At 43.0% G+C, this 20,084-nt stretch overlaps 1 protein-coding gene and 1 non-coding gene across 4 annotated transcripts in view; both read left to right on the forward strand.

Moving 5' to 3' along the window:
• Nucleotides 1-1,108: 1,108 nt before the first annotated feature.
• The window catches only part of B4GALT4 (beta-1,4-galactosyltransferase 4), a 44,194-nt gene continuing 25,218 nt past the window's right edge, over nt 1,109-20,084 (forward strand). For 2 of the 3 annotated variants that reach the window (XR_005059913.2, XM_037013091.2), the window contains exons 1-4: nt 1,109-1,257; nt 10,442-10,833; nt 13,733-13,965; nt 15,947-16,134. Coding sequence is in view for 2 of the 3 variants with exons in the window: in XM_037013091.2 (XP_036868986.1) it covers nt 10,581-10,833; nt 13,733-13,965; nt 15,947-16,134 (674 nt within the window). In the remaining variant the exon portion in view is untranslated. Of the gene's footprint in view, nt 1,258-1,661; nt 1,777-10,441; nt 10,834-13,732; nt 13,966-15,946; nt 16,135-20,084 lie in introns of those variants that run through there. The other variant, XM_017678505.3, reaches the window with a different exon arrangement.
• On the forward strand, nt 4,019-4,209 carry LOC118971511 (U2 spliceosomal RNA). The gene has a single exon (XR_005059946.2). It is a non-coding gene; the product is annotated as a U2 spliceosomal RNA (small nuclear RNA).

The following is a 20,084-nucleotide window of genomic DNA, read 5'->3' on the forward strand; positions in this document are numbered from 1 at the left end:
TGATGCCATGTCCTCAGAGCATCACCTCATGTATGAGGCCAACTTGTACTATTGGTGAAATTAACTTTGACTACTTGGTTAATGAAGTCTCTGGTAGATTTCTCCAATGTAATGGTACTCTATCATTGTTGTAATTGGTAAATAATCTCTAGGGATGCCCTTTTTTTAATTCTTAAAAAGCTTTTCTATATTTTGTGTTAGACAATTCCAGTATCTGGTTTAGACTCTTCTGTCTAAATCTGTTGCCAATATCTGATTTAAACTCTCGTGTCTAAATCTGTTGAGAATGAGTTCTGTTGACTGTCACTTCTGTGTGGCCTCTTGTGTTAAAATTGAGAACTAGTCTTTGCTGGAGTCCTATGGGAGTAAACTGCAGATGTGTCCTCCAAAGCAGGTTCCATTGCTTCTGCTTAGAGCACAGGGCATTGAGGACCCTCCAGTACTCCTCCTTCATCTTGGCTCGACCTGGAAGGCTCAAGTTTGGCTTCTCTTGTTTCTGTAACAAATCACAGTGCCACAGAGACTTCCATGTGCTGTCCGCATAGTTCAGATCTCCTGCTCAGGGCTCAGTGACCCAGCACTGGTTCCCCTGGACGGCTTGTCCCTTTGGGGTGGGGTGGTTCCTGGAGAATCTTATTTCCCCGTGAATGGGAAGGTCACCTGGACAATCTAGCCTGCTACGTTGCCTGCCTAAAGCAGAACACACCGTGATTTTTCACTCCAATCTTTAGTATAAATAGGATTCTGTCTTGGCTTTCTGTAACAATACCTTTGAAGAAATGTGGATTTCTCAAGATTTATTAACTTAATAACCTTAATAGTCCTACAAAAGGGGACAGCCAGGTGATTTGGTATACATTACGTAGTTGAAAAAGCTGGAACCTGTCAGGTGAGCTTATTAACCCTCTGAGGCCTCAGTTTTCTACTTTGTGAAATGGGAAGATTCATTATGTCCTTCCCAGTGCTTTGTGAGCATTTACCAGGATGAATCTGGGAAGCGTGCAGCACCTGGCACCAGAATTTAAATCAGCGAAAGGACAGGGAGGACCACCCTCCGCTTGCCGGCTGGCGCTCCTCCCACCGCCCGGGGCGGGACGTCTGGCGCGGGAGTGGAGCGCCGGGTGGGCGGAGGAACGGGCAGGCCCGCCCCCAGAGCACGGCGGCCACTCCCGGGGCGGCGGGGGCGGAGCGGGCTCCCGGGAGCCTCCTCCCGCGGCCCCGTTCCTCCGGGCGGAGCTCGCCGCGGCCGCGTTCCGGGTGAGTGCTCCCGGCCTGGGCTCCGCGCAGTGCCGAGCGGAGGGCGGCGGCCGGCGGCCCGGTTGGGCCCCCGGGCTGGGGCTGGGCGCGCGGGAGCCCGGCGCGGCCCGGCCTCGGTGGGGCTGTCCTGCCGCATCCCGTGCGGCGGGTCCGGGCGGGAGGCCTGCGGAGGCCGAGCCTGGCGGGAGGCAGAGGTCAGGTGCCGGCGCGCCGCGGCTCTCGCTCTGCTGCGGGCAGGGCACCGGCGAGAGGCTGCCGGCGAGGGAGAGATTCTGGAGTCGCCTCCGAGGCCCCGCGTGACGATTCTGGGGTCGCTCCCCGCCAGCACCCCAGTCCCCGCGGGCGCACCAAGGCGAAAAAGCGCCTTCCTCCTTAGAGCCCTCTTTCCCCCGGGTTTCTCCTAGGACGCCGACCTACTCAGCCCACCTGGGGCCTGCAGGGCCGGAGGACTTTGAGAGTCCCCTGGGTTTTCAAGTACTCCAGAGCCACCTGCCCCTGGTCTGCTCTGCGTCCATCCAGGTCTGTCGGCCGTGTCGGTTGACAGTTGGTCTAATGTTAGATAAGGGGGGCCAACTCCAGTTTGAAAACAATAGAAAAGTCCAGGGGGATTGGGACAGAGAGCCTGAGAGAGCATGTGGTCTGCATGGTGGTTGGCGGGTTGCTGCGGGTTCTCGAGTGGGTGAGGGATGAGGACGTGGGGGCGGTCAGGGCTCAGAGAGTACTCTTCAGCCCCTAGGTAATGGGAGGAATTAGTAATCTGCGAGTGGCGGAGAGGGCTTTTTTTTCCTAAAATTTTTAAGAAAGAAAAATAGCATGTTGGGACTTCAAGAAAGTTAAGGAATCTTGGCTAGAAACGAATAAGGACTCAGGGTCCAGGCTGAGAAATTCGGGATGGAAGGGCTTTTTTAGGCACCTGGGCTGGGCAGGAGTGCTGGAATGTGTCTGGGAAGGAGATAATGTTTGATTGGACCGTAGTTTATCTCTCTCGAGCTTTATCTTCTAGGGCAGGGTCAGCCTTTAAACCTCCATGAAATTGCAAACATTTTCGTGTACCAGCCCGTGTGCATTTTTGGGAGAGAACATCAGTGCTTTGATCAGATCAAAAACATCTGTTAAAGAGAAATATTGAAGTGGTTGACTACATAATTTTGGGGGGAGGCAACAATAAAACTTGCACTGTTATATATATGTGTGTGTGTGTGTATACACACACATTTGTAAATAACTACTTTATTTTGAAAAATCTACTTTAGAAATAACATATCTTATTAAAGACTTAAATTGCCTCTGTGAAATGATAAAGTTGATAAAGTTTCCCTTCTAGTCTTGAAGAAAGTTATACATTGTCAAAGCAAAACACTTTAACACATACACACACACACACTTTGGAAAGTCAGAGAATTAAAGCATGACTATTTTACCTCCAAACTATTGCTAGTGCTTAAAATATACAGGTATTTACCATAAGTTTTTTCAGTGTCATGTGTGGGAAGGATGAATATTAGGGTGCGATTTAATTTGACCAGCAACTATTGTTGATGAACCATCAGAAGGGTGGCTTATTTTACAAGGTATTTGTCCCTATTCAGTCTCTCAAAGCTCAAAAGGTCAGCAGCTCTAAAAGGATATTGTTCTTTGTTGAGTACAGTGAAATGGGTCGCACTGTTGTATTTGATATGCCACTTGATAGAACAAATGTTTAGTATATCCTTTTCAACTGATCTAATAATCGTAATGTGTGCTTTTCCCTGAGGTGCATGCAAATGGTTTGAGAACTAACCAGCTCTTTGAAGATCTTTTATTCAAAGTGGGAATATCCAAAGCCAAGTCACTGGTAGTTTTCTTCTCTCTTTTTTTTTAAGCCATCAGTGACCAATGGTTTCTCAAACCTACCTGGGTTCCTGTTGAAAATATGGATTCCCTGCCCTCACTTCAGGCCTTTGAAATAAAAGTCTCTGGGGATGTCGGGGAATAGGAATTTCAAACAGACCACAGGATTCTCTGGCTTTAAAAATTATCGACAGTCTCTGAAGTTTCTCTTTGAGATTTTGTCCTCTTTAGAACAGATTTCCATAAAGGTTATATGAATGAATTGGCCCCAAACTTACGGAACTTAAAGTTGTAATCCTTGTCTATTGAGTCATCTGTAAGGTTTAATATATTTTAGAAAAATTTATGTAGTCATTTTATCAGGAAAAACACATTGTTTCTGATTGTAGAAAACCCATTTCAGAAAAATTAGAAGATATGGAAGAAACAAAGTTTCCCTAATCCTGTAACTAAGAAACAACCATCAATGATTCTTTCTGGTATTTTATATATAAAAGACCACACATATATAGTGCATGATTGGGATTGTATTCTATATACATTTTTATATTCTGCTGAGGTTTTTTTCCCACTGTCATGAGCACTTTCCCATGTAGTTAAGTTTCTCAAACACCATTTTATGAAAGCATATGTTCCATCATTATGGAGGTACTGTAATTAAACCTATTGTTAGCATTTTGATTCTTTTTCATTTTTTAGTAATGTTGGTTTGAATATCATGGTCTAGTTTATTTTCTTAAAATTTCTATATAATGGTGTAAAAGCTATTCAAATGCATTTTTTAAATCTTATGTTCACATGTCTTACACAATGAAGATGAACATTTCTGAAGGATCTATTGCATTTCAGGTCCATTCTCTTATTTCAGTGTTTCTCAAACTTTAATGTGTGTAAGAATCACCTGGTGAGCTTGTTAAAAATTCATGTTCCCATCGCTTCTCGGCCTTTTGGCTAAGATCAAGTGTAGTATCTGTTCTTATCAGTTTAATATCTGATACGTCCTCTATCCGAGGACAATATATTAAATGGATTTTTGGAGCAGGGAGATGGAATAGGAGCTTGCTCCGTCCACTCCACGCATCGACCTGGTATTGCAGTACTTCCGGGAAGGGTGCACCTCCTCCCACGGGGAGATTAAAAAAAAAAAAAATTCATGTTCCTTAGTTCCAGGTGCAGCTGTTCTGACCCATTAACTCTGGAGTAAGGCCAAGGATTCTGTAATTTTAACTAATTCCCTTCTTGGAACCACCCTTTGAAAAATGCCTTTTAAATAAATGGCAGAACAGATTCAGATATTTAATTCACTTGCCCAGAACCATTCATGCATCTGGTGACAAGATTTGAACTCAGCTATTTGTGACTTAAGAGCCCTTTTTTTCCATTATTTTAGACCTTCTCAAACTTTTTCATTGCTGTACCCCTAATGACTGCAGAAAGGGAACTCTGACCCCACTTCAGGGTCCTCTGGATAGTGGAAGAAGACACATAAATATACAGCGAACTTCTTTTAAAATTCCCCATCAGAAATTCTTACGAATTCTGTTACGCCGCATAACATATACTATATAAAACAATTTCAGTCCTTTACTTCATGTTCTACTTCAACATGAATTTTAAATTCACTTGTTTTAAATTTATTTCATGTTTCCTCTTTCAGAGGGAGGGACACTGTTACAGTGTGCTCGTGGGTTTGGGGTTTGAAAGGAAGACACCGTCTATACAGCAAGTCCTCTTAGAGTTAGGAAAGAGAGGCCCTGCTTTTGAGTGTTCAGGGACAGAAGAGAGAGGGTGGTGGGCATGACCAAGAGAGTGAGTTTGTTAGAGATGGGGCCCTCTACTCTTAGAAAAGGGTTGGTGTTAGTAACCCAAAGGGAGCTAGCATGGGCGTGAGCCTTCTCCAGTTTTTAAAATCTCCCCAAATGGAATTTTACACTTACTTAATTTTTCCCCTTATTTATTGATTTTTAATTTTCTTTCTTTTTTCCCTTGCCTTACCCATTTTAGTAGTAGCCTGGGATCATCGGGTGTCCTTAGGTATCTCAACTACTATGTTCTAGGTTGGTAAATAACCAACCAAATTGGTTGGTTACTTACCAAAATTCAGCCCCTGCTATGTGTCAGGTTAGTTTGAGTTCCAGGAATGCAAAAACCGGTGATTCTCTTTGAGAATTAAGTTAACTTTATTGCCTATACTCAATCTCTGACTCTTTTGATTTTTAATTAATTTTAGACTTAGAAAAAAGTTGCAAAAATGAAAGAGAATCCACTCAACTCCCCTTACTGTTAATTCTTTACGTGGTTATCAATACTATTAACTAAACTACAGACGTTCCTTGAATTTCATCGGTTTTTCCGACAATGATTTTTCTGTTGCTGTGTTCTGTCCAGAATCCCTCATTGCCTTTGGTGTTTTCTCCTTCATCTCCTCCAGTCTGAGACAGTTCCTCAGTTTTTTTCTTGCCCTTCATTATTTGACCCTTTTGAAGAATATCAATTAGTTACTCCGTAAAGTGCAGTATCTCACTTATCCATGAGGTTGACAGGTTTTAAACACTGGTGATATTAAACTTGACCACTTGGTTAAGGTGAAATCTGCTAGGTTTCTCCACTACAAAGTTATTGTCTTTCCCTTTGTAGCTAATGGTTATCTTGGGAAATACTTTGAGAATGCAAATTATGTTTATCCTCAAATTTTTACCATTTTAACACCCATTGGTGGATCTTGTCTGCAACAACTATTACAGTCGTGTTTCCCTAATGGTGATCTTTTCCATTTCCTGCTTCCTTATATTAGAAGTTTACTGTAAGAAAGAGGCACCCTTTCTGTCCCCTTTATTTAATCATTTATATTAGTATGGAGTCATGTATATTCATTTTATTCTGTGGTTTAAAATACAGTGCCATACTTGTTTTCTTGCTCAGATGCTTCCAGATTTGGCCATTAGGAGCTCAGTCTTTGACATTAAATGACTTGTACATGTAAATAGCTATATCATTTTGATCCCACCCTTGCCCCCTGCCCAGGGAACCATTGCTGCTTTAGGAGCTGGGCTAATCAACTCAGAAGCCAGGTAAAGGAACTATACAAGAAGGCCAAAGAAGGCAGGACAACATATGTGCAAATAATCAGCTCTCAGGAACTCTGCAGGAGTGAATGGAATAGTAAAATAGCAGCCTCTCCACTGTGCCTCCTGAGGGTCCCAAGAAAGTTGGACCATGTGCCTGGGCCACATCACACCCACTGTGAGATGCCTGGTATTTGCAGTGGTGCCAGATGGTTTCAGAAACATTGAAATGCTGATTTTGTCAGTCTTTGCTGCTGAATGAAGACCATACCCTTTCTCCTTGGTGCGTAAGTGCTTAGTAAATATTTAGGGAGTGACCCCTGGTGTCTTCCTCCTACCTCCCTCACAGTTGTACCAAAATGCGTCCCTGTAGAGATTTTTCAAGACTGACATTTAACATTGGTGCTGATTTACTGTTTGTTATAGCTTGTCTGCCTTGCTGGATTTGTTCTTTTGTTATTATGGAAAATTTTGAGCATACTTAAAATCAGAGAGAGAAAAAAAATGAACCCTGAGGTACCTATCACCCGATGTCAGTACTTCTCAATATTTTGCTAACCTTACTTTATCTACTTCCCCATTTCGGGATATGGGGCTGGCATATTGAAAACAAACTGCAGACATCGAGATCTAAGAAAGCAATGAAATGAACTCTTTGAGTGCAAGGATTATACCTAATTCCCTTTGCAAGCCGGTGGTGCCTAGCACTGTGCCTGAAAATAGCAGATGCTCAGAAAAGACTGAATTGATAGGAGGAAAAATACAATTATGAAAACATCACTATTCTGAACTAACTAGGGCAAGACATCTAGAAAGGAAAATGTTGATGAGTCTTGCCCTAAAATTACTTCTTTCATGTTACCTGAATTTGTTCTGCATAGTCACGATTCCCTGTCACTTCAAAACAGCCTCGATTGGAAAAGAAAATTTTACAGGGAGAATTCAAGGTCTCTCAATTATTTAGATGTTATTATAAAGAAGTCCAGTCTGATGACATTTTCCCAAACATCAACCAGGAGTTACCTGCTCTAAAATAACTCTTAAAAAAATTACGCTTTTTTAATTATAAAAGTAATATATACTCATTGAAAGAAAAATAGGAAATTGCAGAGAAAAGTAAGAGTCACCTGTATTTCAGTATGTAGTTCCAGAGATAACATTATCTTAGCATTGTGATACAAGTTAGGCATGAATTACATTGGTAATTCATCAATAAATATCTATGTTTCTGGAAGTGTACCAGGTGTGTTTGGGTGTACCCTGTCATTAAATTCTTACAGCAACATTTTAAGACAAGGGCTTTTTATTTCCTTGACTTGTTTTATAGCTGGGGAAACATGCTGACAGAGGTCGCCTTCAGTCATTTAGCTGGTAAGCAAGCCAGGCAGGAGATCGATCTCCCTCGAAAGACAGTTGGGCCAGTGTTACAGGCCCTTCATTCCTTGGATGTTTTCTCACAGGAAGCAAAGAGGCTGCACACCTGAGCTGCTTTCATGCTGCAGGGCTCCTGCAGTCTGTTCTGAGGAGAGCACTAAGGTTTAGAAAAAGGGCAAAGTGATGGTTTTAAACTGGATCCCACATAGTCTCAAGAAGCAGGGTTAGGAATGAGGGGCTCATTATTCAGTAATTAATAAGACTGGCTCCTTATTACTTTTATAAAATATTTCTTGTCTTTGGGCCGACCTAACGGGGGACAGTTCAGCAGTATTTGTAATTATTCCCAGCTCGCTACTTCTTGGGCAGGTGTTTAAATCTCCCTCAACCACACTTCCTCCCTCTGTGAAATGAGGGTGGCGGAAGTCTGTGCGTTTTCTGGTCCTTTTTGCTTCTAATGCTTTATTCAATGACCTGAAGCCCCTTTAGCCAGGTGAGTCTCCTCATCAGCGGACTGTCCCTGCAGGAGCAGCTCTTAGAAAAACAATGTTCCCGGTGTAAATTTTCCAAGGTTGAGATTTTTATACAAAAATGATCACCAATCCTAGCATTTAAGCCTCTTGTATTTCAGTTGACAAGTGGTTGTCTGATTGGTCCCAGGACCTTGCAGACCTACTGTTACCTGGAGGGAAGAGAACAGACCTCAGGAAGCCATTTAAACAGATAGTTCAACGGAAAGTGACTGTAGGAGTGGGAGAGGGGAGAAGGCTGCCAGAGAGAACTCTGCATATTTCAAGGGTTTGTGTTGGGCACATAAAAGACTAAGGGGAGGTAAGAGATTGAGTATCCCTGGGAAGGAGGTGGCAGAGCCCTGGCTTTGGAGCCTCGGTGCAAAGCTGAGCTCCACCGCTTAGGAGTTGTTGGTGTTGGAATGGGTTCCTTCATCTGTCTAAACCTCTTATGTTCTCTAGAGCATGAAGCAAATAATTCTTACAGAGCCGAGATGAAAATTAAGTAAGTTAATACAAGTGATTTAACCCCAGTGCATGGCCCAGAGTAAATGCATAAATAAATTACTCTTCTTTGTAGCTGTTACTGCTGCGTGCAGCAGCCCCTAAACACAGGCCATCCTGTGTAATTGCTTCCTGGGTCAAATTTTCTCTTTTGTGGTTTGACCCAGGAACCTCCATTTTAACATGTTATCTAAAGAGAAATACTTTCCAGGTTTTCCTCAAACTAACCTAAAGCTAAATTTTTTGAATACTACCCTTCAGTAAGTATGAGTCTATCTTGAGAGTTGCTAAGATTGTTTTGGTTTTATTTTTGTTTTCCACAAATTACCACATCCCCACATCTCATTTTAAAAAAACAGACAAAAACTTTTGTTATAAATGAACAGAAGTGCAGCATACAAAATTCTAAAAGTAAAAGAAAAACCACCCCTGATTACTCTTATACTCCTAATAAAATTATTGCTAGCTTTTACTTCTATTGCTTTCTAGAGTTTTCTTATTTCTATAGTCTTAGTGGTAATCATATACACACCATTCAGAGTGTATTTTCTGTTTTTGGTACTTAAGATTTAATCCTATGTGTTTTCATGTTACTGGCAAGAAAATATTTTGGCCTCCATTCTGTCCATTTAGCTGAAGATCTATTTGGCTAGGAAGATTATCAGTGCCCTGGCCTTAGCATTTTCTGTACTCGCCTGTTAACACGTTTAGAATTTGGGGAGAGGAGGGCTATGGTTTGGGCAGGCAGAGAAGATGGGGTTTTGCTGGCTGTCCCCAGGGGGCCTCGCCAAATAGCCTTCGTCACTTGGCCTGTGGTGGGCCCTCAGCTGTGTGGCCTCAGAAACTGGATTTTCATCAAGCATGGCCACCTCTCAGAGGCGAATTCATACTATCCCACCGCATGGGATTGAAGTGTGAAGTCAGAATGGCAGTTCGTCAGCTGACAGAAACAGTACAAAAGAGTGGTCACCCCCAGTGTGTCTGCCTGTTGGCTGTTCCTTGTCTTGAATCACTTAATGCAAAGTGATATAATAATAGCAGGAGTATAGTCCCCATTTAGTGGGGGCTCACTGTGCGTCAGGAGGGGGCCTAACACTCATGTATGCATACTGTAGGTCCTTCACACCCACAGTAATCTCTAGGTAGATACTATTTTTGTCTCCTTTATGCAGATAAGGAGACCACAGTTCAGTTAAGTGACTGCCTCAAGGTTTCATGGCTAATTATGTGGTGGAGCTGCAGTTTCTCCCTAAATAAGCCCCTGATCTTAACTACTATACTGTTGCTCTACCTGTAATTCTTAGAGATGGTTGACCTGTGTTGGCACTTGTTTCTTGCTCCCAGTCCCACCTGTTGGGATGTGTCCCGTTATAGTACCTCTTTGTGAATGTAACATCTAGAGCTGAGAAATCCTTGCTTTTTCATTTCCTGTTGTTGAGGAACATGTTTTTAGCTCTCACAAAGAACTTTTGTTTTTTTCCCTTACTTTCTTTTTTGGTTAAAATACTCCCCGTAGCAAGATTTCACATGTTGGTAACCTCTTAAGGCGGTGTCAGGAAGGGGCAACTAAGGAAGAGAACTACTAGGGTTCATTTCAGGCTGTACCCAGTTCAGAACTGAGGAGGCATTTACAGTCTCCTCTTTGCCTTCTCTTTCTGTGGAAATTACTTTTCTTCTTGGGTGACGGACAGCCTGGGTGATAACTCGGAATTCTGACATACAGACGGTTGGAACTTTCCACCTGTTAAATGTCTGACTTTCTGATCTCTCCTGCCTTGCTGCAGAACTCCCAGAACTGTTAGTCAAGATCCACTGGGGATAGGTCTTCAGTTTGTGCTGGGGGAAATCATTTCAGGATAGCATTTCCATTTGAAACAACATGGCTTTGTGATTGCCTTTTAGAGATTGTTGGAGCAGATCTACTGAGCAGAAACAGGCATTGTCCTCAGTTGTCATCAAGTTTACAATCAGATTGGAAACGTTGAAGCTTCTTGCCTGCAATTGAGGTGAAGACAGACTTACTGCTCATATAATAAAAGACATGGGTTTCAACTTGACTTTCTACCTTTCCTACAAATTCCGATTACTGTTGCTTTTTACCTTGTGCCTGACAGTGGTTGGGTGGGCCACCAGTAACTACTTTGTGGGTGCTATTCAAGAGATTCCTAGAGCAAAGGAGTTCATTGCTAATTTCAACAAGGCCATCGTTTTGGGAAAGAAAGAAACTTTGACTACTGAAGCATCCTTGAAGAAAGAAGACCTCACCAGCTGCCCTTCTGTGTCCCCATACCTCAGTAAGTTTTTTTTTTCCTTTTTCTTAAGTTCTGTGGAAACTTTTCATTTAATTATGACATATGTACAGAAAAGTACAGATATCAGAAATGCACAGCTATGTTAAATTTCACAAAATGGACATACCTGTGTAATTAGTATGTAAATCAAGAAATGAGCTCCTCCTAGAACTCTAGATGTTTCCATGGTTCTTTCAGTTACTACACTTCAAGATTCTAATACCATCCATTAGATTTTTCATGCTTTTGAACTTTACATAATTAGAACCATACACTGTACTCTTTTGTGTCTGGTTTCTGTTCAGCTTTATGTTTGTGAGATGTATTCATATTGCTGATGTATAGTCTTCCATCATATGAACATAACCGATTTTTATTATCCAGCCATGAAAGGCTCAGTTGCACATGTCAGCAGGCATGTATTTAGCTCACAAGTGTGCTGTGTGAGCCCTGGGGCCAGTTGACCTAGGCTGGTGGCTCTGCTGCATGTGTCTTTCATCCTCCTTCTGGGACCAGTGGGCTAGTCTGGGGATGTTGCCCTCCTGTCATTCACACAGCACAGTGTACAAGTGGGGAAATGCAGGCACATTCAGGGCCCCGCTCTTGTCATAGCTGTTAACATTCCCGTGGCCAACAGGATGGAGTTGAGGGACAGGAGTGAGTATGTTTTTTAGCATTGTTTATTGTTAATTTCTTAAATATGTTGTATGTTTTGGTTCCTCATTGATGTCTCGCCTTTCAATTAAAATTAACAGTAAATTTGTTTTAGTAAACACAATGGGAGAGGAAAACTCCACGGTGATATTATATATAGCCCACAAAGGGTCTATCAGACCTCTGATTCTCCAGAACTTCAAAGAGCTTATAGTTCTCAACACTCCTCGGAGCCTTGTATTTCTTCCCAGATGGCTTCTCTTTAATCTATGTCTGCTGGTGGATTTCTGTTTATTCCTCAGGAATCCCGTTCAGAGTACTCCTCTGAGAGGTTTCTGGGATGGCCCTAGTTAATCTCATACTCCCTGTGTGCCTGCCTGCATCTCGATAGTTGTGCTGCTCACAGCCTATTGTTGGCGGGGGGGGGTTTGCCTTTCCTCTTCTGGAGGCAGCTCATGGGTGGGAGGAAGGTGGGGTGGTCCTTTCTGGCTCTGCAGAGTCCAGGGCATCTCACTGGTCGTACAGAGGTGGCGCTCTGCAGACACTAAGTTAACTCTCTTAGGGGTGGCCTGTGGCTCTTTGGAGGCTTCTTGCTCCTGGCTGAACAAAAACCCACAGACCCTCTTTCCTAATTGGATCACAGTCCTGTACTGTGTTCATACTGGCATACCACTTCTCTTTACTCACTCATGGAAAAGCCAAAACATTACTCTTGACTGTGTTGGGGAAATTGTTCTGCTCACAAATTACACAAATTGAGATAGGAAAATGAGTCATTGAAGTACAAATCTGACTGTATTATCCCCCTTATTCAAAATCTTCACAACATATTTAAGCAATAAATGCATTGATAAAATTGGGCAATGATGCAGTAGTGAGCAAGTACATAGATTAAGAGGGTGATGTAAGTAGTGATGAATTAAGAAGAGCCATTAGTGACCCAAGAGGAACACAACTTGACGAGATGTCATAGAGGTGGTGGAGAGACTGACAGAGTGAGTGGAAGCAAGTACTGAAAGGTTAGGGCACATAGAAAATTAGGCCAGTGAGAAAGTGAGCAAGGGGACTGATTTATACTAGACCTGTTGCATGGGGCTCTTTCAGAGGCCAAGAACAGAGCCATGGCCAGGCTAATGTACACAGGAAACCGTCTCAGCAGCCATACCATCTCCCGGCATCTCTGTGGCCTGGCAGCAGTGCTAGAGCTTGCCTTGCATATAACTCCTTTTCATACTGTTGTTTTTAGGCATGCAGACCCTTCAGGAAAGGCTCTTGAACCACAAGATCCCCTGTTGGTGGCTGGAAGCAGTTACTTGTCCTTGGTGCTGTGGGGCAGAGGCTTTCTGCTACTTCATGAACACTACAGCCTGGTCTAAGTAGCCATGGCCAGGGTAGGGGACGGCCTCATGGAGCAAGGCGTGGTGACGTGCACACAGGAAGGGCCTTGCTCAGGAGAGGATAGCGTGACTCGCAAGAATCTTGAGATTTTACAGCCTGACAAGTATATGTTCCCTAATGAGAGCGCTGCCTCCTCTTCTCAGTCAGTATTCTCTGTTAATTCAGATTGAAGAGGAGGGTCAGTGGCTTCAGCCTGATCTTTAAAGCCTGGTATGAGATTGTGTACCATGGATGGCCCTTGGGTTTCATCCAGTCAGGCTGTGTGCAGACTTGCTGAGCAAGCGCTCCATTGGGATGCCTGCTGCCACGGCCCAGCATTGCACATCCTGGTACTGCTGGCTAGGGAGTGAGGCCAGTTTCTGCTGCTTTCAGTTTGGAGGATAGCTCCCAAGAAGCTCAGGGAAGGCGTGAGAAAAGGGCCTGGTCAATGAGCTTGATTTCATGCTCTTGATCTTTGAGAGAGTTCACCCTCCTTTGGAATTTTGAGAAGGAAAAGAGGAGAGCAAATCTGAAGTTCCTCAGTCTAGTCCTGACCTCTGCTCTTCACCCGGGTCACCGGGACAGATGTACCTCGGATGAATCATACAGCCAGAGCTGGTTACTCAGTTGCCACGAATGCTCTTGTATGTCATTTACTTCCATTTGCAGCCAGTAATCTGAGTCACTTGATTCTGTGGTTACAGTTTATGACTACAGGAGGCTTTAAAGTAATAATAATAAAAGCTAACACTCATACAGTGCTCAGTGTATTCCAGGCAATGTTCTAAGTGCTTTCCCTGTACTAGCTCGTGTAAGTTCAGCAGCACTTGAGATAGCTACTATTATTTACTGCATTCTGCTTGTATTGCAGGAGGCCAGAACAAGCTCATTTTCAAGCCCGATCTCACTCTGGAAGAAGTGCAGGCAGAAAACCCCCAGGTGCACAGAGGCCAGTATCACCCTGAGGAGTGTAAGGCTTTGCAGCGCGTTGCCATCCTCATCCCGCACCGGAACAGAGAGAAGCACCTGGTGTACCTGCTGGAGCACCTTCATCCCTTCTTGCAGAGGCAGCAGCTGGAGTATGGCATCTACATCATCCATCAGGTGAGTGGTGGGGGGGACCAGGCCTTGGCCCTCCAGGTCCTCCTCTCTCTGAGGGACTTGGCCGTTTGTCTGTTTGGGGTCAAAGGAACACCTGACTGTCATCAAAGGAGAGGTCACTTATCTCATGTATCCTTGGAAGGAATAAAGGAATTCTTGCCCCAGAGTGTGAAGTAATGGGACTAAGTGCTGAGAGATTTTACTGCCTTTTAAATGAATCCCTGGAGGAAGGCTGTTTTTCTGTGAGCCCTTCCCGGTTAGCCAGTGACTGCCCTAAGATTTTTCCTGGAGTTTTATTGTACATTTCCTTCTGTATTTGCTATATGCTGCTTGATGAGATGTTGGAGTTGTTTTTCACTATTGAGTGTGGCTGGTCAATGGGGGTCTAGACAGAGGGTTCCACAAATTACTGTGTGTTAACAGCAGGGAGTTCTAGGACTGTCTCCACCTTTCTGCCTTTGACTTTGCCTCTATTTATTAAGTAAACCATGTTATGTGAGTTCTCACTTTCTTGATTCACTTATTTGGCTTCGAGAAGCATGATTTATTAGGAATGCAGTTAAGTGTAAGTGTAGGCTGCTTTTGAAGAGTTTCACTCTAAAATGAGTGAATGATTAAAGATGCTTTTATTTGGTATTGATGTTTTATTTGGCATTTTATTTGGTATTAACATTTATTGAACGAAAATCACATATCAACTTAAATATTCATATCTAGCTTTTAAAAATTGTTCTGGGCCTTCCAAATGGTTCCCCCTGAAATCCTTACAAATGCTAACAATGCAAATACTACATCCTTAACATTGGTTATAACCGGTACTGCTTGTTTTAGGGGAGCTTTTGACAAACGAGAAGATAAAGTTCTGTAGTGTATACTTCATTATAAACTAGGGCTCTTGAAACTCATGTGCATATATAATGCACATTCCTGCCTATTTTTTTAGGATTTGAAACAAAATTTTACTATTCTAGTGTTTTATAATTATTTTTGTAACATTCTTAGTCCTGAGTTTTTACTGAAGATGGCATGTGTGATATTTTTAGGAATAAAAAAAATCTGCTTTGTGTTCTTCTTTTCAGGAAAGTACTGTGGCAACTTTTGAGGACTGCTTATATTTGTTATGATAGAAACTGTTTATTGAACTGGAACATATTCTTAAGGAATTTGATCCAAAATCCATGTAAAAATTAGTATTGTAAAATCTTTTCCATACTATAGTTTTGGTCGTATTATTGGTGAAACTGTGTTCTTTTCTTATATAGTGACGAATCCCTTCTAGAAGGCCACTGTGAGGATTAACTTGCATCATTAAATGTTGAAAAAGGATTTCTTTACGGTGATTCCAAGAAACTTTTAAGTAGCTTTGAAATATTAGCAATAACCTCTATTGGTCAAGATTTCTTGATCCTTTCTTTTTAAGTTATATCTCTTGGAAGCTAAGTGTAAGCTTATTACATAGGGTAGGATTGGGATATGCTGAAAGTTAAACAGTAAATCCATAATGCCAACTGACATGACTAATATGTAAGAAAGGTTTTATAGTTTTATGTGGAATCAGTAAAGGTATGTTTTTAAAGTTGTTTTAAGTTATTTTTACTTGCATTTAAAAATTAACTGTGGTTAAATACACATAACAAAATTTACCATCTTAACTGTTTTTAAATGTACTGTTCACTAGCGTTAAGTATATTCACCTCATTGTGCAGCTATCTCAAGAACTTTCTGTCTTGCAAAACTGGAATACCCATTAAACACTACCTTTTCAAGCTTTGTTTTAAGTTATGGAATATAAGTATGTATGAAACGTAGGGAAAAAAACAAGTCCTCTTATTGTTATTGCATCTACTCTGTCAGATCTTCATGTCACAAGTATAGTCTTGTATGTTAGCATGAATAGTACCAGCTTCTGTATCTGAACTGAGGACCATGTTCAGTGTGAAACCTAATCTCTGGAGCTTTTTAAGTTTTAATTTCTTTTCTATAGGCTGGGAGTAAAAAGTTTAATCGAGCCAAACTCTTGAATGTGGGCTATCTGGAAGCTCTCAAGGATGAAAACTGGGACTGCTTTGTGTTCCATGATGTGGACCTGGTGCCTGAGAATGACTTGAACCTTTACAAGTGTGAGGATCAGCCCAAGCACCTGGTGGTCGGCAGGAACAGCACTGGGTACAGGTAAGGCTGCTCTGCCCGTGGCTGCTCAGGTTGGGAAGCTCAGTCTGTTGTCATCGGAGCCCTGCAGGATGTGGTGTCCACCATGTCTTAGGAAAATGAGAACTAGGACAATGGTCCATATGTATCACTTAAGGTTCAAAATAGGAATCAGAGAAGTTGGTTTTTTCCCAATTAGGACAAACAGCCTTGGCAGAGGATGAAAGACAAAAGCAGAAGAACAGGCAAGGGAAAATACTCCAAGCTTTGCACCTTGTGGACAGCCTCACCTGCAGTGTCCATGTGGCAGGACTTTCTCAGACACTGCCCATGCTCAGTGTTACCTTAAGTACCTTATCTGTCTATCGCTGACTTCCCCTACTAGGAGGCACACGAGCGTGCCCATGAGGTCAACTTTAGGCCTCTGTTGTAGACTGTGATGTCTCTTTCCAGAGTTCTCAGGGAGAGTGGGGAGCAACATATCTACTGAGCAGTTTGCTCAGGAGCCAGGATACCTGGGACAAGTTCCTTTCCTTCAAGGCCACTATGAGAGGTGTTACGTACCATCATTTCTGACTCCATGCCCTTCCCTCTCTGCCTCCCAGGAGAGGCATAGTTGCTTTTCAACCTTATTTTATATCAGCTCCTGTTCCTGTTTAAGCACAACCAAGGGAAAACAGTGACCAAGAAAATCCTCCACAAATGGAACTATTTATTTACTTGTGTGTGTGCACAGTTCCCTGTCAGCTTCCCCATGCTTTGCCATCCATGTGTGCTCAGGTCTGTGGTGCTTACAGTGCTAAGAGCCATGAGACCAACTTGAATAAAGGTCTAGTATCTACCCTCAAAGAGATCTTATTGCGTGTTGATGTGGAAAGACAGGCAGCTACAGTGGAGTTGCATCAATTTTGCACTTCTGCAAATAAACTATAAGTACTTGGTAATGGTGGGGAGAGAGAGGAGGAGGAAAGAAGAGGGAAAAAATTATAAACTATAAAATAATACAGGAGATTCCACCAGTGTGGAGTCTACTCTGCAAAGTGAACATGAAATGGAAACCACAGATCTCTTGGTACTCCTCTAGTCTCGGTTTCCGTGTTGCTGTTACGGTGTAAGTCTCTCACTTTGGACCGTTTAAGAGATTTCCAAGAGTAACACTGCAGGTGATTTTTGCAGTGACTTTAAATTGAATCCCTATATAAACTGTGGGATGTTAAGTAAATACCTAGAATAAGCTACAAAGGGTGAGAGCACAAGGCCTTTAAGACACACCTAGGTAAGGGGGCAGTCAAAGCTGCTCCCTAGGGAACTTGGCACCTTCACCCGTGGAATCAGTGGGAGCTTCCCAGCAGAGTTCCAGAACATAGAAGCAAGAGAGAACATGGCACAGTTTTGGGGGGAAGTGCAGACAGCTCATAAGTGCCCAAGAAGGAATATCTGGGATGGTGGAGGGAGGAGAGGCAAGTAATAAGAGCAGGCTGGGGCCAGACTTTCTGTTAAGCAGTTTGGATTTCCTGTGGGAGGGACTAGGGAGCACGTGGATACAGCTGGCGAGTAACAGGAGAAAGCTCAGTTCAGCTATCTGTGTGTTCAGTTTAATGTATTGGCTGGAGCAAGGCAGGAAGGGAGATAAAGAAGGAAGAGATGCATTCCCCTGCTTTAGGGCAGGGCACTGGGGCCAGAGGGCAGGGCAGGGGAGGGGTTTGGAAAGAATCACAGGATGTTTTTCCTTCGGGGAACTTGATCTTGATCATTATCTTATCTGAAGGTTTTGTTTCCTGGTCTCTTTGAGCCACCTCTTCACTGAAGGAAGCTGCATATTATGTCTGGGTGTGCCAGTATTCTCAGAAGTATGTCAACCATCTGTTCACTTACTGTGTGAAATTGAGATGTTAGTATCTACAGCACAGAATACCTGTACTTTGGACCTTTGTCATGGATGATAACTTCCCATTGCTCAGTTCTTCCTAAACATCTGTGGTGAGAAATTCCCATCACACAGGGTTGGAGTTTTGGTTTATTTTTGGAATGTGGATATACAGGATTGTTTTAAGGACAGGATCACAACCTGAGTTCTGGGGCATTCTTGCTGGGAATCAGTGTTGAGTAAAACTTTGGGGTCACAATCATGGATTTCATCAGATGCCACTCACTCTAAAAACAACACCCATATGGCAGTCAGACCCTCTCCAGTTGCTTGGACCCCTTTCCAAGTGTACTTTCATTTTGCTCATTAAACTCCTTGCTGATTTTACTCGCTAAAAGTAAGTATATAAATACATAAGACAAACCCTGTATGAGTCTTGCTGTTCAACTTGCTTTTGTAACTGGTCAGAGGTTTCTTGTATAACTAGAGGTCAGAAGCCTTTGTTTTCCTTGAGTAACTGGCAGATTTTCTTAATGTGAATCAGGTAATGGAATATGTCTCTTCTTTTGATCTGGATGCAAGAAGTTGTGAATCAAATCCATGGCTGCCTTTTAGTAGCTTAGAATCTTATTTGCAGATCAGAGTTCTAATATATTTCCTATTTTAATCTTCTGAGTTCAGTTTCCCTTGGGTTCTGGTTGGCATTTGTATTTGTCTCCTTCGTTGTTTGCATCCAGTAACTGCCTTTGCCCCTGTGGCCGTGGAGAGCCTTGTGTGAGTAATGTAGGAGCTGCCCTCCTCCCCACGGGTTCTTACTTCTGCTGCTCTGGGCAGTCGCTCTGGTTGCTGGCTGGGGTTAGCAGGCAGCTAAATGTCTGCTCCCTGTTGGTCACTGTGTGTCACTGTGCCACTCAGCTCATATCAGCACATGCTTTATTCGTTGTCACAAGAGCCCCACGAGTATGAAGAGAAGAGCAAGAAGTGTTTTCACGTCACATGCACGCAGAGGGAGTCACTAAGTGGCTTGCCCCAACTGTCTCAGACACTGATGAAGCCAGAATTAAATCTTGTTTATCCCACTGACTGTAAGTCAGTGATAAAGCTCTAGACCAGCCTGTAGCAAATTTTACAGCCAGGAGTTCCTTTGGTACCTGTCAGAGGACTCTAATGTCATTTTGTGACTACACTTTCCCCACCTTTGGGCCTTCCCACCTTTTAAAATTAAATAAAACTCTTCTAGGATCAATTAAATATTTATATTTTTCCAGATGAGAAGAAAAATCAGAAGGGAAGCTTAAATTGGCCATCCGGGAGTCTGAGAAGCCTTTCTTGGTGACTGGCTGGTCTTCTGTGCCTCCCCCTCCAGCTGAACCGCTCTGCAGGCGCTCTCCAGACACCCTCCCTTTTCTGCTTCTCCACCTTTCCTCAGAGAGTTCTGGCCACCTCTTGGCCACCCCCGTTTTTCTGCCCATCTGAATCCTTATCACTGCTGGATCATCCTCTGGTCCTGTCCTGGTGACCCCTTGCTCGTTGGTGCTTGGACGGTCCTGCTCAGACAGCGGTTCTGCTCAGGGTCCTGTGAGGTGGCTGATCTTCAGGTGGTTAGGGACGCCTCTGGTAACCATGGGAGCAGCGCACTGCAGTTGCTGTCTTGGTCAGGAATAGTTTGTAATAATACCATGCTCTGGAGTTTAGGTTGGGGATCTATAAGTAAATCTGTTTCCTTTATCGGTTAAACAACTGAGCTACATACTGGCTTTTGGGACTCTACCTGTTAGATGGCAAGTGACTACATATACTTACTGAACTTTTGTTTGGTGTTTCTTCTTTTCTAGAAAAGCAGGAATATTTAATTGTTCCTGGAGCCCTTTGAACAGGAAAGTTAGAAATCCTCCATATAGTCACACCTTTTTATTCAGTAACATCCAAGTTAGTAAGCTGCCTTCATTTCCATTGCTGAATTGTTACAATGTTATATTAAAGAGATATCTATTTCTCAGATTGACTAATATGCCCATGAATGAGCCGTATGACTGGGAGGTGCTTTCTGACTGGTACCTCTTGATCTCTTCTGTCTGCATTTTCCTGTTGATATTCCCACGGCTCC

Source organism: Manis javanica, chromosome 3 (genome assembly GCF_040802235.1).
Source record: "Manis javanica isolate MJ-LG chromosome 3, MJ_LKY, whole genome shotgun sequence".
Lineage (NCBI taxonomy): Eukaryota > Metazoa > Chordata > Mammalia > Pholidota > Manidae > Manis > Manis javanica.